At 37.0% G+C, this 18,907-nt stretch overlaps 1 protein-coding gene across 1 annotated transcript in view; it reads left to right on the forward strand.

Annotated features, from left to right (window-relative positions):
* Positions 1 to 18,907, forward strand: part of BLTP1 (bridge-like lipid transfer protein family member 1) — a 203,020-nt gene that overhangs the window by 4,181 nt on the left and 179,932 nt on the right. The window contains exons 3-4 of the mRNA XM_028492249.2: positions 13,345 to 13,474; positions 16,658 to 16,774. Of these exons, the coding sequence (XP_028348050.1) occupies positions 13,378 to 13,474; positions 16,658 to 16,774 (214 nt within the window). The 5' untranslated portion in view covers positions 13,345 to 13,377. The remainder of the gene's footprint in view (positions 1 to 13,344; positions 13,475 to 16,657; positions 16,775 to 18,907) is intronic.

Here is an 18,907-nt window from a genome sequence, read left to right on the forward strand (position 1 = left end):
CTCCCGTTGCGGAGCACAGGCTCCGGACGCGCAGGCTCAGCGGCCATGGCTCACGGGCCCAGCCGCTCCGCGACATGTGGGATCCTCCCGGACCGGGGCACGAACCCGTGTCTCCTGCATCGGCAGGCGGACTCTCAACCACTGCGCCACCACGGAAGCCCGAGGCTATTATATTTGAGGCATCTGTGACTTCCAAGAAATGTCATTAGGCAGTTGTATATACAGATCGGAGTTAAGAAGAAGACTCAGCTTGAGATACAAATTTGAAGTCACAGTTTATAGATGATAGTGAAAAGCCATGGGAATGGATGAGATCAGTCAGGGAGAAAAACATAGGGTAAAAGAAGAGAAATGAGGTTGGGGAACACTAATATTTAAGGATATTTAAGGGTAAGGTGGAAGGAAAACATACCTCAAAAGAGATGAAGTAGTGGGCAGGGAAGTGGGAAAAGATCAGCAGAGTCACAAGTAAGTGGAAGAACTGAGTTTGGAGAAAAGGAATGAGTATTAGGCATCTGTGAGACATCAAATAAAATGAGGATAACAAAAATATCCATTGGACATGTCCGTTAAGTCGTTGACTTCAGCAAGAGCAATTATATAGGTGGATCCAGTTCACACTGGCTAAGAGATAAGGAATTGAAATAGCTAATGTCACTTGCTCTTTCAGAAAGTTTGGTTTTAAACAGGGGATAGTTAGAGATAGTTTGAGATCGATAGATAGATAGATGAGTTTGAGAGAGGGTTTTTGTTATTTAAAGGTACGAATGATATGAATACATTTACAGTCTTTATTTGCTGAGGATAAGAAGCCATCAAAAAGAGAATTTGAAGATAGAAGAGTGAGGGAGAAGAATTGGTGGAGCAAGGTCATTAACCAGGTTGGCAGGGATAGAATACAAAGATGCAAGTCAAGGGGGCTTCAGATAGACCTCTCCCGAGACAGGAGGGAAGGAGGTGGTGATGATTATGGATACAGATAAATTTGTAGGGGACAGGGTAGAGGTTGCTCCACAGGGTCCTGGCAGGAGACTCCCACTTATGGTGGGAAGAGTATATGATTCACTCATGTGATCGGTAGCCTTCTTGGTGTGGTATTGCTGACTCCTGATCATGTGGTGAGGATGAGTGTAGTGAGGGTAGTTTAGCTTAAGAGGGCAGGTAGGAACCATCAGGGTAGAGATAGCTTGCAGATATCTCACAAAATTACCTTTCTCGTACTTTGTATTAGTTATCTATTGCGGAGTACGAAATTATCCCAAAACTTAGTGGCTTCAAATATTTATTATCTCAGAGTTTCTGTGGGTTGGGAATTTGGGAGTGACTGAACTGGTTGCTTCTGGCTTCAGGTCTCATGAGGTTGTAGTTGACTGGCTGTGACTTCAGTCAACTGAGTGCTCAGCTGGGGCTGGAAGATTTGCCTCCATGATGGTTCATTCACATGTCTATTGGCCTGAAATCCTCACCACATGAACTTCTCTAGGGCTTCTGAAGTATCCTAACAAGGCAGCTGTCTTCCCCTGGAGCAGATGATCCGAGAGAGAGAAAGAGAGAAAGAGAGAGAAAGAGAGAAAGAGAAAGGAGGAGGCTGTGATGCCGTTTTTGACTGAGTCACAAACCATTGCTTTGCCCTGTTCTTTTAGAACTGAATCACTAAGTCCAGCCCACACTTGGGAGGGGAATGAATTAAGCTCCACCTCTTGAAGGGAGGAATATCAAATACTTCGTGGACATATTTAAAAGCTACCACAATTCTATCAATTGTCAGTTTCTTTAGGGCAGCAAATAAGCTCTTTAAAAATATGTAGATTCAGCCTTTATATCCAGGTGAGAGAGAAGTACAGAAAATTGGGGAGGTGGTTCAGTCACATTTGGGTCACTTTACCATTTGGTCTCCATTGCTGCTAATTAGGCTCAGTAACTTGATGTGTTGCCTCTCGTAGTTAATTTAAAAAAGTGATTGCTGACCTTTGATTTAATAGAGGATTCTTTTAGGAGAAAAAAATGCCATGGTGGGCAAAATATGAATTTTTATACCAAAATGTGGATTTTGGTAACATTCAATATTAGCTCCTAAACTAGAATTCTAGAATTCAGAGGTAGAAGGAAGGAACTCATTTTTCAGAGCAAAGAAATTGAGGACTAAAAGACAAGTACAGGCTGATTTCTGTGAGCGTATATGATATGAGAGGCAATATAACACAGACTCTAAAAAGCCAGACTGTCTAGTTTCAAATCCCAGGTCAGCCATGTCTTAGCTGTATTTGTGCTTAGCTTCTCACTGCCACAACTTCCTCATTTGTAAAATGGGGAATTGTAAGTAGGTAGTTATTTCTGACAATTAGATCAGTAAATACATGTAAAGTGTTTAGAACAGTGCCTGGCACATAGCAAGCAGTGAATAAATGTTAGCCATTTTATGGTAGCTATATTTTATCATTATAATGGTGAGTTAATACCATGGCAGGAACATTTCAAAGAGTAATATAACATTGTCCAAAATGTTTACAGTCTAAACTTTATAGACTACTCACCTTTTGGACTTTGTCACTTTTGATGTATATGGAAGGTGTGTTTCTATACAGCTCCATATCCATTTAAAATACTGTGTCAGATATCACCAGTAGTATTGTATAAGGTCACATCTGCATTTTTTCCTGAAGCAGCCTTTTTTGTTGTAGTAGGTACATAGAAGTTCAATTTCAATTACAACAGTGTTCTCAGTTCATAGGAATTGGCTATTAAATGGATCTTTTGGGCTCTCTGCATAGCAACATGCTAATAAAAAATAATTTCCTTGAACTTGATATGATGAGATTGTTGGTAAACACACATGACCAGTTTCTTCCTCCCTCTCCCCCATATCCAAAGACCCTATTTTATTGGGTGAGTAGTTTGAATATATATTAGGTGGGGTTTTCTGATGTGACTTAAGGCAGAAGATAACAAGATTAAGAGCCAGATAAGAAAATGGAAATACTGGTTTTATTACAAGAAACCTCTTTAGAATTTTACTTTGCTGATGCTAGTTTTTTTTAAAGTTTTATGCCTTCTGGTGTATCAATATGGATGGGATATATAGAATTCTAGATTAAAAGAATTAAAAGAAACTTGTAGATTGTGTTCACCAGCCAGTACAAAAAGTGAAAGCAAAACCCCACAGCTAATCAATTTATGGGATGCAGAAGTGGAAGGGTTAAACTTTTCACTCTTGGCACTTTCTGTTGATGTCTTTGTATCGCTGGCCATATTGAAGAATACGCTGAAGGTAGTAATTACTTCTGGTGTGCTGTGTGGAGGTGGGTAATATTTATAAATCATGGTTTCTTTTAGATTTGAAGAAGTTGAAGTTAGCTCTTTTTACCCCATTTTTAGTAGATATGCTTTCTACAGCTTTTTAAGAGTTTCGTTTTGTTTTTTGTGCTTTCTATGAATATTTAGGTGAACCAGCATAAATTTCTGGCTATAGCAGTGAGGTTTGCTAAAGTGCAATATTTTTATTAGATGATATGACTTCTTAGATGTTAAAAACTCTTCCATATGTGACATGAAGAACCATTTTTGTAGCACAGATTATGATATTAAAAGGTACTCTACATTTGTTTAGTTTGTTGATTTATACTGTTTGAATCGTTGGTCACCATATCTGAATAATATCAATACTTCAGCAATAATTGCCTGATGACCATTGAACTTTGGTATTTGATCTGCTTTTAAGAATCTCAATAGTATTTTTAGAGCTATGTTATCCATATTAACTTAATACTTTTTTTTTTTTTTTTAGTGCTCCCTAGACTCATGGCCCATGCTGTCCAAAAGTTTGGTGCATTTAATACATTTTTGATTGTCATTTATATCAACTAATTTCTTCTTTGTTATAAATTTCTGTTGTTTAATTAAATATATATATTTCTCTTTTACATTTTTATCTTTTACTAACAATATATTAGTCATTGTTTACTGGTGTGCATCTTATGGTTTTTTTTTTTTTTTTTTTTTTGCGGTACACGGGCCTCTCACTGTTGTGGCCTCTCCCGTCGCGGAGCACAGGCTCCGGACGCGCAGGCTCAGCGGCCATGGCTCACGGGCCCAGCCGCTCCGCGGCATGTGGGATCCTCCCAGACCGGGGCACGAACCCGTGTCCCCTGCATTGGCAGGCGGACTCCCAACCACTGCACCACCAGGGAAGCCCATCTTATGGTTTTTTAACTTTCACCTTGTGTTGAACTGGTTTTATTTTAAAAAAGAACATTAATGCTAGCTTAGCTACCACTGTTATAATGTGTTTCTTGTCAAACACCTTGCTCTGAGGTTTATGTTTGCTCTTCAAGGAAGAGATGGCCATTTTACAACTTGGAAACAGGCTCAAAGAGATTAAGTAACTTGCTCCAGTTATCTCACAGCTAAGGAAGGGCTAGTAGGGATAGAGAGAGGGAGCTTTACATTGCAAATCTGCTTTAAAGCCTATTCTGTTTGATTTGTTATTTCTGACTGTTACTTTACCACTTAATTCTGTTGGTCTTTAGAGTTAGTTAATAGTTAATAGGTCAAATTGTGCTTGTTGCATGTAGAATCCTGGGGCTGAAAGGTTCCTGGAATGACTCTTTCTAGGTAGAGAGGATTATTCCCAATCTGTTTGATCTAAGAGGATAATTGTCTATTTTGTTTGTTTAAATGAACAGAATAGGACATTATATAATTTTGCTTTATGTACACAAAGCTGCCAACCCTGACCACATCTGTTAAGGAAACTAAATTTGCTTTTTTTGCCCACCGTCTTCTTTTTAAGGTTTTTCTCATTTTCAGGAATCTCAGGCCTTTTGTGATATTCCTGGATCTTGCTTGTTAATGAGAAAAGTAATCTATTGAATTAATTTATACTAATAACACATGGTAATAATTAATGATAGCTATTATTGCGATACTCTAAAGAGATCTTTGCATTTTAAGAGAGAATATTGGTTGGTACTCTATTTGAAGAAACGGATGGTGGGATTTTAGGCCTTGTATCCTGATGGGCAAATTTTTTTAGGCATAGAGGGCTCTTCAAATCACTATATGCTCAGTTGGTAATACCAACCTTTATATGCATTCCAATACTATCTTAAATATAAATATTTACATATTTCTTTTGCTTGAGCTGTTCAATTGCAGGTACTTTTCTGTTTTGTATTATTTTATTTGTGTAGCGTCATAGAATTGGAAGGAGCATCACAGAGTCATTTGTTTCAGGCCCACTGCCTTTAGATTGCTGAGTGCTGAGACTACTTGAGCCATTGTAGAAACAGTGCAAATGAATTAAACACTCTTAAAACTTCATTTTGTATAAAATGTTGCCATCTGATTTGTGTTTTACTTTTGTTTGGGGATGTCATTATGCCATAGGAAAGTTAAGCAGTCTGTTTTGGCAGTTCCTTTGTGTTGGTATTTACTGAGCTCTTTGGGTCAATTACCTGACTTCTTAATTAAGGAGGATATAAATGACTTTGAAATTGGGACCTCTACAAAGGTATCTCAAGGTAATTTCTTACATACTTACAGAAACCAAACCGTACCTGAAAAGTTTTCTAGTAAGTGTATATTCTATAACAGTTAATGTAAAATCAGTCGAGTTTGGTTTATGGGCAAGCAATGCAAAAGTATGTACAAAGTGTGTACTTCACGGAATTTCTAGTGTACAGAATGCTGCTATGTGCTGATGGGTATTCAAGCTTGATGTTGAAGAGAACGCCGATGTTGATGAAGCTTAAAGGAGAGCTATGAAGTCGATATATTTTCCAACTCTTAAAACCCATGTAGCACAGGGAACTGTATTGAATATCCTGTGATGAACCATAATGGAAAAGAATATAAAAGAAAAAAATGTCAGTATGTATATAACTGAGTCACTTTGCTGCACAGCAGAGATGGGCACAACAATTTTGAGCCAAACTATAGTTGATTGGCTTCAAAAAAATTAAAAAAAGCAAAGAAACAAACAAAAAAACCCCAGGTAGTTTCCTTTATGGAAAAGGAACTGTGATTAAATTCAAAGAACTTTAATATAATGGTCTGAAGGTATGTAAATGCCTTTTATACAAATAATTGTGACTTTATTGTTGCATGAGGGATTTGAGTATGATTAATTTTTTCATTTTTGTTATGTTTGGAATTGGCTTATCAAAAGGATATTTTGATATCCTTTTCTTAAACTCAAGTGAATGAAAACCAAATTTTTTTGAGTGTGAAAAAGATCATTTAGGACTCTCTTGGCCTTGAGTACAGTGGAAATACTTGCTTACCTTTGGCAATAGCTCATAATTATGTACTTTTTATAGTGATGCATTTATTTCATTCATTTATGAAACAAGTATTTATTGAGAGACTACTGCATATCAGGAACTTTGTTGGATATTGCACAGTCAATGAATAGGGCAAGCATATCCTTAAAGAGCAGTTAGCTGTCTAGGTGGGGAGACAGACTTCTAAACTGATAATTACAATACAGTGTGATAAATGCTAAGATACAGTTACCACCGTGGCATCTGGAGCTCACTACCACTGGGGAACTCGCGGAGACTAAATAAAATATTCCTCCGAGTTATCCCAAGCCAAGAGCAGGGAAGCTGCAAGTGTTTACCCACCAACTTCCTAGCCATCATTGACATTAACTCTGGCATTTCTGGCTTGCCCTGAGTACAAACTGAGCATGTTCCTGCAGCCAGAAAGCAGCCTACAGTAGGATGTTACAGGTGTTCAGAATGACTAATCTTCTGGTGTAGAGGTGAATGTCACCAGTTTATGGGCAAGACACCAGTGGCATTTGTTGCCAGTATCGGGCATTTACGCAATGTATTATCTACTATGTGCTACGCATTGTTCTCAATGCTTTACATATCTGAACTCATCAATTCTCACTGTACAACTCTGTGAGGTAGGTACTGTTAGTGTCCTCATTTAACAGATGAAGAAATAGAGCACAGAGTGGTTAGGTAACTTGCCCACGATCACATAGCTATAATGTCAGAACTGGTTTTTGAACCCAGGTGGTCTAGTACAGAGTCCATGCTCTCAGTCCACATAATGGTCTGCTTTTGGAACAATACAGCCTGAAGCAGGACCTTTTGACTCTTCTGTTTTCCCTTGGTAACTGCTTCCTCTTTCTCCCTTCCTCCAGTCTCTTTCCTGTTAGTGTTCTCTACTTCCTTCCTTGTTTGTAGCTTGCCCCTCTCTAGAAGAGTACAGCTGTTCAGCTTCCATTCTTACACTCAAGGCTATCGAATCAAATAATTCTTGCTAAGGTGTTAACTGATCTTTCTGATGTTTTGATGAAGGCTTTGAGTTTCATATTGCTTGGTGTTTGCATTTTAATTTTTAAAAAAGACAAGGATTTAAGAACTGTAGAAGGAAAGACATGATGGTAGAATGACAGAATATCAAGTTGATATTTTTAGGTTGGGAAACACCTATTCCTTGGCCATAGTTATAAGGAGAGGCCAAGGGGTATGTGCTTGGGCAAAAAAAGCCCCTCTCTCGCCTGTCATGTCCTGTCTTCCAGCCACCACCCTCCCTTTTTTCTTTTTAAATTATGGAAGAATTACAAGCCAATTGTAAAACATTTAAATAATACTTAGTTATCAAGAGTAAAAGTGAAAGTCCTGCTTTACTGATTCTTTTCCTTCCCCCAAATCTCCTCCCACTGCTCTCAGAGGTAATGGCTTAGCTAATGTTTTTGCAGATTAATAAAAGTATATACGTATACACACACCATATATGTACATGCATATGTGGTGTATCTATATGGTGTATATATGTAATACACATAATGGATAGTCTTTTTTAAAAATGTAAGTGGAGGGCTTCCTTGGTGGCTCAGTGGTTGGGAGTCCGCCTGCCGATTCAGGGGACGCGGGTTCGTGCCCCGGTCCGGGAAGATCCCACATGCCGCGGAGCGGCTGGGCCCGTGAGCCATGGCCGCTGAGCCTGCGCGTCCGGAGCCTGTGCTCCGCAACGGGAGGGGCCACAACAGTACGAGGCCTGCATACCGCTAAAAAAAAAAAAAAAAAAATGTAAGTGGAATACTATACATCTTTTTTAGCTCAACTTGCTTTTCTCCTGCTAACATTACACGTATCCTGGACATTTCTCTGTATTATCCCCTATAGAGCTATTTTATTCTTTTAAAAAGGCTGCATATTATTTCACATGGTAATAGTATTTATATGGTAAGAGTGTACCACAATTTATTTAACTATTTTCCTGTTAATTGACATTTTTTTCTGTTTTCTCAGTATGATATATAATGTTGCAGTGATTGTCCTTGAAAAAAATCTTTGTGTCTAAGTATTTCTGAGAAATAAATAGAGCCTTAGAGCTGAAATGTTCAAGTCAAGGCATGTACATTTTTATAGTATCTGATAAATTGGTCTTCTCAAAGGCAGTTTACTCCCATCTACTGTGTAAGTGCCCATGTCCCCATACTTTTGCCAATATAGTTGTTTTCAGTCTATCTAATTTTCGCTTATAGTGGGTGATAAATTGTGATTATCCTCGATTGCTAGTGATATTGATTATCTTTCTCTGTGAATTGCCTGTTTATATATTTTCTCATTTTTCTATCAGATTATTTGTATTTTTTGTATTGACTTGTAGGATGACCTCTATTCTTGTAGGACCAATCAAGATTTGGAGTTCTATCTTTAAAAGTCTGATGATGCAAGTATTAGGTGTTAGATAGTTTTATTCCTTCATGCTAGTGGAAGAGAAAATAGGTTGAATGTAGTATTTGAAAAGATTTTACAGATAATTCATTTTGAAAAGTAATCTTTCTTGGAAAGCTATTTCTAAGAATGTTTGTAGTAGTGGTGGTATTAAATTAGGGACTTTGATAAATCTCTGGTTGTTGCTGTGTTTGATTAAACTGTTTCACATTTTCATGCTTTTCTTTGTATGCCACTAAAATATGAATTGCCACAATTTCTTTTCTAATGTGGACAGCAGTTTTGAAATGAGTACCATGGATTTCAGGAAGAATGAAGAGAAGAATATAGGTGAATCATGAAAATATTGAGAGAACATGTCTTAAAACATGTAGATCAGTGTTACCTTCTTATGTAATAGATAAAAATGCCATGTAAAATGATATGATACTTGAAAACAGTGGCTGTGTTCAAGGCATTGTCACTGGTATTTTGGATACAAAGATGACTAAAACAACCTCTGTTGGTCATTATGATTCAGAAGAGAGAGGCAAGGTAGATTAGATTCAGGTGATGTGTCTTTGGCAGGAATATCAAGGAAGTGAGGCTGTTTTCTTCTATAAGAAAGTGTACGATTTTGATTTGTCCCTATATTGATGGTGTTTACTTTGATCACTTAATTAATTGCCAGCTTTTTCAGAGTTCCTCTTTTTCCCTTTGTCATTAATAATTATTTTGGGGGGCAGTTATTTTGAGATGATGTGAGTATCCTGTTGCTCATCAAAATTTAATTGATTATTTATATTAGTATGGACTCATAGATTTGTATTTATTAAATGGGTTGTAATTTATTACTGTTATTTATTTTACTGCTTAAATTGTCTCAGATTTTGCCAGTGGGAGCCTCTGGTTTTTATGTCCTTTTGACATGTTCCCATCATTCTTTGAATACTTCTTTCCTTTCTGGAAAACAAGGCTCATCTTGACTTTCCCTGCCCTAGTTGTGGAATCAGCCATTTCTTCAAGGAGCTCTCTTAATAGAAAACCGTTTTTAGAAGAAAAGTTCTCTGCTCATTTATATTGGGGTATTGCTGCTCTCAGGGCCTGTTATTGAACGTATGCATACATATACATATATACATTTACAGCTATATTTGTTTCTATATCCGTTTATATTGAAAACTGTACCTCCAGTTCTTATCCAACACCACGGGCTTAATTCTGATTTTCTTCCTTTATATATCCTCTAGCAGTGAGAAACTTGGCTCCCATTATTCTTGATATATTTACCTACTTGATTAATCCCCTCCCCCATCCCCTGCATGGGCTATCTCCCAGGTGTTCACCCTTCATATCCTGCTCCTGCATCAATGCAGTACCCCAGATCGCCCTCCCGCACGGAAGCTCTACCCATCTCTTTGGGGTCTGATGCCTTCCACTTGGGTTGTGACACCCTGCACCAGGCCACCTGCCTGTGTGGATGACCTCACTCGCCCAGGCTCTGACACCTTGAGCTGGACTGCTTCTCCTGCCCCTCTCCCCCTGCCTTGGACCCTTGTCCCTCCACTCAGTCTCCAGCACCCTGTGCCTGACCTCTTCCCTGCAAGTATCGCCTCCTCATCCTGCTATGGCTTCAGTACCCTGAAATACTGCCACTTTTCCACTAGCCTCATCACCGCACAAATGGGTATTTAATTTACGGTATTTAAAGGTATTATTTGGCTCTGATATTCTACTCTAGGCCACTGAGACTCCTGTCCCTCTCTCCCCCATGTGCAGGTGCCTGCCTTACTCTGCTTTACCTTATGGCTTTTTAAAATTTATTTATTTGTTTGTTTATTTATTTATTTAATAGGAGATGGGGCAATCTGCTCTCTTTTTTAAAATTAATTCGTTTATTTATTTATTTTTGGCCGCATTCCGTCTGTGTTGCTGCACGCGGGCTTTCTCTAGCTGTGGAGAGCGAGGCTACTCTTCGTTGCAGTGCACGGGCTCCTCATTGCGGTGGCTTCTCTTGCTGCAGAGCACAGACTCTAGGCTCACGGGCTTCAGCAGTTGTGGCTCGGGGGCTCTAGTTGTGGCACATGGGCCTAGTTGCTCTGTGGCATGTGGGATCTTCCCGGACCAGGGCTCGAACCCGTGTCCCCTGCATTGGCAGGCAGAGTCTTAACCACTGCGCCACCAGGGAAGTCCCATGTTACGGCTTTTAGACTGAACTGTTCAGGAAGGGAAGAGGAAGAGGAAACAACCGATTTGTTTTTTATTCCATCATTTGCTCCATGAAAAGGTTTTGCAGTAGGTTCTTATATCAGTCTCCACTTCCTCTTCCTTAAAGGATTGCTGGTGTGCCACTTAAATAAACAGTGTGGCAAAGCATATAGCCCCGTTTCAGTCTGGATTTTCTGTGTCCAGTGTTGTTTTTACTCACTTACTTTATGCCAGAATGTCTACTTTTTACTTTAGGGCCCTTGTTAAGTCTTAGCCTTTACTTCTGTATTTGCTCAAAATATGTTCTTTTAACTATTGAGCCTTTATCTGTTAATTTCTCTTAAAGGTTTTGCATTAACTGGTAATAGGACAAATGTTGGTTAAAACTGTGTGATACTGCACTTTTCTTTCTTGGTAACTTGAATACCCTCTTTCTAATTACATTCTCTTTGGCTGTGGGTTGTTACAGTGGTGGGTGATCCAGGCGATTTTGCATGAGGTCTGTAGATCCTTTTGGTGGATAGATCACTTTCCCTTTTATGTGGAGATCTGAATGCCGGGGTACATCCCTCATGGAGCATCCCCTAGGAGTCACCAGGTGCTCTTTTCATCCTCAGTAGTGAGCTGGTGATACATCTGTAAAATGGTAAAAATAAGGATGAAATAGGTATAGATGTTATTTTATAATATGTAAACCATTATATAATATGTGAATATTTCGTTTTAGATTCTAGGTCTTTTCAAAGTGTTTTCTCTCTTTTAAAATTTTTACTTCTTCTAGTCTACAAAACTGAAAAGGGAAGAAAGAAAGCTCATGTTGTAAAATTCAGCCTCCAAATTTTAAGTTGCTAGTGGACAGATTTTTCAAAGCCTTGAAAAATACAACATTTTTCCCAGTTTTATTGAAACATAATTGACATATAACATTGTATTAGTTTAATGTATGCAACGTAATGATTTGATATGTGTATATATTGCAAAATGATTGCCACAGTAAGTTTAGATAACCTCCATCACCTCGCATAGTTACACGTTGTTCGTTTTTGTCATGTGAAATTTTAAGATCTCTTAACAACTTTCAAATATGCAATACAGTATTGTTAACTATAGTCGCCGTGTTGTTCATTACACTCCCAAAACTTATTTATCTTATAACTGGAAGTTTGTACCCTTTGAACATCTTCAATCATTTCCACCACCCCGCGCCTTTGGCCACCACCAGTATTTTCAATATGTGAACATTTTTTACTCTCTAAACCATAGGAAAAAAGGTTTACTGAAAAATGAAAACATTAAAAAAATTTCTCTAGCCATCTTGCCCTTAGGTTTGCATATCACTTTTAATAATAAACCTTTTATTACTGAGCTCTTCATTTTTTAAAAATGCATGTTTAGTTTGCCTCTAAATTATACTGATTTCAACAATGTAGAAATATGAAATATTGTAATCTCTTGTAGATAGTATCTTGCAATGTTGTCTCACACAGTTTTTAAACTTGTTTTGTGATCTATGAAGATAGATTTGTGGCGAGTAAACAGAAAACACTTTTAAGTTGACAAGCTAACTGTACTGAATTTCATCTAGAAAGTTGTCCTCACATATTCTCCCTGTTTTAAAATCTGTTTTTCTAGTTGTTCATAAAAGTCACGTATGCTCTTTGGTCTTAAGGGATTATTAACTGCATAGCTTTCTTTGTCTAGCTTCTTTCCCCCTTTTTTCTGATTTATCACAAGATAATTTTGTTATAGGTGGGTTGGGTTAGTCATGCTAATACTGTATTATCAGAGGGATAATTTTCTTGTTTCTTAGATCATAAAATCAGAACTTTCATTCCTCACTTTTTGCTCATTCTCAGTACACACACACACACACTCACACACACACACATTTTTCATGTCTGATCACAATTTGACATATGTTGTAATTTATCCTGAGCATCCAGTAGCAGGACATCTGTTTACTGTCCAAACTATCTAGAGTGTATCTAAGCTAAGAAGTTTGTTTCTCCATGGAATAATGGGAATACACAGCTGATAGAGGTTAAGAAGGATTAATACAACTTAATATATAAATATATTATTATTAAGTAGCAGTTTTTAGGACAAATCGAGGTGAATTTGTCTAATGTAGATGATTAATACTTACTCCTTTATTGTTGAGATAAATATCTTAGATTAGATTTAAGAATAATTATGTCCCTCTTATTTTGAGCCAGAGTATAGTAAATGAACCTGAGTCTCTATTCATACTTAGAATGGTGAAATCAGGACATTAAAAATATGATACATTGTTTTATATTTTATGTAGAAATGTGGACATGTTTGTTGTTTCTTATATTTTTGCATTCTTATTGAAGAAAGCAGAATATGATTTAATAAACTTTCACATTTATTAAATTCACCTTATTTTCCCCTTAACATAGGTTAAGTTCTAAATTTAACCTTTGAACTCTTTCAGGCCTTTAGATGCTATTCTGGAAAAACTTAAGTAATGGATCAAAGGAAGAATGAGAGTATTGTTCCTAGTATCACTCAATTAGAAGATTTTCTTACAGAACACAATTCCAATGTTGTTTGGCTTCTTGTTGGTAAGTAGAATATATTTTCTTGTACTTTATTGTTTCTTGTGTATGGATTAACAACTGCCACATTTTAAGCAGTGGTTTACTGAAGTTAGAATGCTTACAATACCATTTGTTTATTTTTTGGGGAGAAGATTTTAATCTATGCTTCTATGAATATTTGCTCTGGAAACTGCTCTGGAAGGCTGTTTTCCTTAGACTGCCTCCTTGTCTGACTTAGGAGAAGTGGATGAGAAGAAAGACATAGCTTATCTTTCCTGTTTCAGATCAGCTCTTCCATTCCCCATCCCAACATACAAGCAAACACTTTTGTTTTATTATAAAAGTGATAAATCCTTGTGGTAAATATGTTTTTGCCTAATTAATCTTCTTATCTCTTTCCTCACTCTTTATGCACTTGACAGTGGGCTTTTCCGGTACTAAGTTTTTTTGTCTTATATTGCCGAACTTTTCTAGGTGTACACAAATAATACAAGACAGTCTATACTTAAATTGCAGAGAGAGGGAAGAAATACGAGTGAATGAATGAGTATGAGCAAATAAGAAGGAGAAATACAAATAAAATACCAAGGAAGGGAGAGATTACTGTAGGCTGTTACTGCCCAGGATGTTTTGTGGAAGAATGGTGTTTGATTTGAATTTTAGCATGGGAATTAGAAAGATACAGAGAGGAAAGTAGGAAGGGTAAGATGGGGTGAGAGAGGAAAGGGAGGGTAATGGTAATATTTATTGAGGTAATGTTTATTGAGCATCCTTTGTGTGCCACATGCCATAGGCATTTTGCATATGTTGTCTCACTTAATGCTCACAGCAGACTTATGAGGGTAGGTGTTATTTTCCTATTAACATGTTGGGGAATTGAGGCCCATAAGGATTAATTAACTTACACAGGTTACACAGCTGTTTTTTTCTGAGTGCAGGCTTATGCTTCTTTCATGACACTGCAGGATGCATGGTAGGGTTACGGTAGAGGTGAAGTGTATATAAAGGGAATTATAATGATTCATGATTTGTAGGTAGGATTGGATTACCATTTCAACTTCAAGTTTTTTTTTTCCTAATTGACAAACATGAACTGCTGTAAATTAGCATTAACGAAAAATTAAAAGTAAAATGAAATGCAAAACAATACTATGAAATATAAATTCATAAAAGCAGCATTTAAAATTACCTTTTAGCTTAATTAAAAGCAGAATTCTTTCTTTTTTTCTTTTTAACATTTATTTATTTATTTTGGCTGTGCTGGGTCTTAGTTGCAGCAATCGGGATCTTCATTGCGGCATATGGGATCTTTAGTTGCAGCATGCGGACTCTTAGTTGCAGCATGCATGTGGGATCTAGTTCCTGACCAGGGATCAAACCTGGGCCCACTGCGTTGGGAGCGTGGAGTCTTACCCACTGGACCACCAGGGAAGTCCCGGCAGAATTCTTTCTTATTTCCTATGTGCCCCTTCTCCTGTCACCTTGAATTTCTCATTTTCACATTGTATACAGCTCCTTTCTTTAAGGTGAAAATAATAGCAACGACCAGAAAAACCTTGAGGGATTGTTTAATCCCTCTGTTTTACTAATGGCCTTACGCTATTGAAGGGGATGGGGGGAAATGATACAATGAAAAGGCCATAATCCTCAGGTGGTTACTCTCTGGGAAAGAAGCGTACTTTCTCAGCAAATACCTTTTGCCTTTCTGAAGGGCCCGTAACTACCTGCTCTTCACACAGTGATTTACAGTAAAAATTAATGCAAAATGACTTTAAGCTTAAAACAATGTTGTACCATCAAAATAAGTGTTCTAGAAATAATTTTTATGGGCAAATCATAGCACTTGCGACCTCAGAGCTATTACCATCAATCTAAGCTACCTTGAGGAATGTTGTACTTTGACTCTCAGTGACTGCTTTGTTTTATCTATGTTAAATAATTTTAAAAAAATTTTACGAACTTAATATGATGTTGCTAAAAGGTTACACATATTAAATTGCTTTATATGACTGTCTTAATCTAGAAAATAGTTATACTATTTAAATGGATAAGTAAAAGAAAATTTATCAAAAAATACTTCTTGTGTTTTGCATTTTGTATGTTTACTAACTAGGTTTTTTGGGAATATTATAAATTTTATAAGTGACCATAAACTTTTCATGAAAAATTCATGATCAAATTTAGAATATCATTTACTGTATTAATATTTACTGGTGTTCTTTAAAAGTAAGTTATTGTCTTATCAATTGCAGCAAAATAGTATTTGGTGGCCTATTTAATATAGATATATCTTGAAGTAGGTTAAAATTGTCACTTCTTTCCAATAGTACTTTAAAAGCAGAGACTGTTGATTTTTTTTAAAAGTGACTTTTCGGGCTTCCCTGGTGGTACAGTGGTTAGAATCCACCTGCCAGTGCAGGGGACACGGGTTCGAGCCCTGGTCCAGGAAGATCCCACATGCCATGGAGCAGCTAAGCCCGTGTGCCACAACTACTGAGCCTGCACTCTAGATCCCGTGAGCCACAACTACTGAGCCCATGTGCCAGAACTACTGAAGCCCGTGCACCTGGAGCCCGTGCTCCACAACAAGAGAAGCCACCACAATGAGAAGCCCGCACCCCGCAACGAAGAGTAGCCCCCGCTTGCCACAACTAGAGAAAGCCTGTGTGCAGCAACAAAGATCCAACACAGCCAAAAATAAAATAAATAAATTTATTTTTTTTTAAGTGACTTTTCTATGATGTAAAAAAAAACATCAGTTTTCTTTATTTTTAAGTGGACTGTATTAGGAGTGAGCTTTTAGCCTAATAAAGGTAGTTTTTTTTTTCATAATATTCAGAAATATGGGCTTTTTCATCCCAGAACATCTTTGTGTATGTTTAAAACAGTACAAAGGAGTGAAAAAGGAAACAGGAAAAAAAGGAAAGCAGTTTAACTTGAAACATTGCTTTATTTCATCTGATTGAAATCTGTGTTTTTCTGGCTAATGACTTACAGAGAATGAAGAAAGTTGGATAAATAATCAACTTCTGGTTTTGAAAATTCAAGTATTAAATTGTAAGAGGACATTTTACCATATGGAAGTAAATCCTCTCATTTCTGAACATGATAAATGATCTTTCACTAACAAATTTTTATTGAGATATTAAGATGATCGAAGGAAATATATAGTGAGATCCTTTTTTTTGCATTTGTTTCTCCCAACAGCTACCATTTTGTCCTGTGGATGGATTATTTATCTCACGTATTATAATTCTCGGAATGTTGGTCTTATTTTAACACTGGTTCTTAACAGATTATACAAGCATGGCTATATCCATATTGGTAAGTTTGAGTAATTTTTTTCTTCTGTGTGATCTTGAGATGTATATTGTAAATATGTATTTTATAAACAGATAGTAGCTTTAGAAATTTACCTTTGTTTTTTGAAAGTTAAACTAATCTAACTGGAATTTCTCTCATATAGCATATAGTTCAAGTAGAGCTGAACTACCACTTGGTTATGTCCTTTACCTCATTCTTATTTCTTAAAGTGTTTCTAAGCGGTTTTTTGGTTTTTTTGGCTTATAAGAGATAATCATTAAAATAATTTGAAAAATCTAGACATTTAAAATATGGAACTAGAAGTTTCTTAAGGTCCTACTATCCAAAGAAAATTTCTAATGCTTGATGAAGTTTTACTGTTTTTTTAAAACTGATACCTAAAAAATCTATAACTGTAATTGGAATCATCTTGTGTATTTCATTTTGTAGCCTTCTTTATTAATTTAGCTTGACTACTTATAAGTGGGAAGTTTGCAAATAGATAGGAGGGTGTATTAGGAAGTTATATGCCTTAGAAAGCCCTAAACCACTGGGAAAAAGGGGTGAGGGGTCAGCAAATAGAATGTTTCTGATCTTCCTTAGAGTTGAGTACCTCTTAGTGGTCATAAATAAAACTTCTCTCAAACGTAGGTAGTCTTTCATTAATTTGAGGCAATGACTGGTTCCTGGAGTCACTCAAATTAATGGAGAAGAATGGTGAATTAGTCACTGCTTTGGGTTTTTTGTTTGTTTGTTTATACTGCAGGTTCTTATTAGTCATCAATTTTATACTCATCACTGTATATATGTCAATCCCAATCACCCAATTCAGCACACCACCATCCCCACCCCACCGTGGTTTTCCCCCCTTGGTGTCCATACGTTTGTTCTCTACATCTGTGTCTCAACCTCTGCCCTGCAAACCAATTCGTCTGTACCATTTTTCTAGGTTCCACATACATGTGCTAATATATGATATATTTTTTCCTCTTTCTGACTTACTTCACTGTGTATGACAGTCTCTAGATCCATCCACGTCTCTTTTGGGCATTAATCCTTTGTCCGATGATTCGTTTGCAAATATTTTCTCCCATTCTGAGGGTTGTCTTTTCGTCTTGTTTATGGTTTCCTTTGCTTTGCAAAAGCTTTGAAGTTTCATTAGGTCCCATTTGTTTGTTTTTGTTTTTCTTTCCATTAATCTAGGAGGTGGATCAAAAAAGATCTTGCTGTGACTTATGTCAAAGAGTGTTCTTCCTATGTTTTCCTCTAAGAGTTTTATAGTGTCCGGTCTTGCATTTAGGTCTCAAATCCATTTTGAGTTTATTTTTGTGTATGTGTATGGTGTTAGGGAGTGTTCTAATTTCATTCTTTTCCATGTAGCTATCCGGTTTTCCCATCACCACTTATTGAAGAGACTGTCTGCTCTCTGTTGTATATCCTTGCCTCCTTTGTCATAGATTAGTTGACCATAGGTGCGTGGGTTTATCTCTGGGCTTTCTATCTTATTCCATTGATCTATATTTCTGTTTTTGTGCCAGTACCATATTGTCTTGATGACTGTAGCTTTGTAGTATAGTCTGAAGTCAGGGAGTCTGATTCCTCCAGCTCCGTTTTTTTCCCTCAAGACTGCTTTGGCTATTTGGGGTCTTTTGTGTCTCCATACAAATTTTAAGATGATTTGTTCTGGTTCCATAAAAAATGCCATTGGTAATTTGATAGGGAGTGCATTGAATCTGTAGATTGCTTTGGGTAGTATAGTCATTTTCACAGTACTGACTCTTCCAAACCAAGAACATGGTATATCTCTCCATCTGTTGGTATCATCTTTAATTTCTTTCATCAGTGTCTTATAGTTTCTGCATACAGGTCTTTTGTCTCCCTAGGTAGGTTTATTCCTAGGTATTTTATTCTTTTTGTTGCAATGGTAAATGGGAGTTTTTCCATAATTTCCCTTTCAGATTTTTCATCATTAGTGTATAGGAATGCAAGAGATTTCTGTGCATTAATTTTGTATCCTGCAACTTTACCAAATTCATTGATTAGCTCTAGTAGTTTCCTGGTAGCATCTTTAGGGTTCTCTATGTAGAGTATCATGTCATCTGCAAACAGTGACACTTTTACTTCTTCTTTTCCAATTTGTATTCCTTTTATTTT

The sequence above is a fragment of the Physeter macrocephalus genome, chromosome 7 (assembly GCF_002837175.3).
Source record: "Physeter macrocephalus isolate SW-GA chromosome 7, ASM283717v5, whole genome shotgun sequence".
Lineage (NCBI taxonomy): Eukaryota > Metazoa > Chordata > Mammalia > Artiodactyla > Physeteridae > Physeter > Physeter macrocephalus.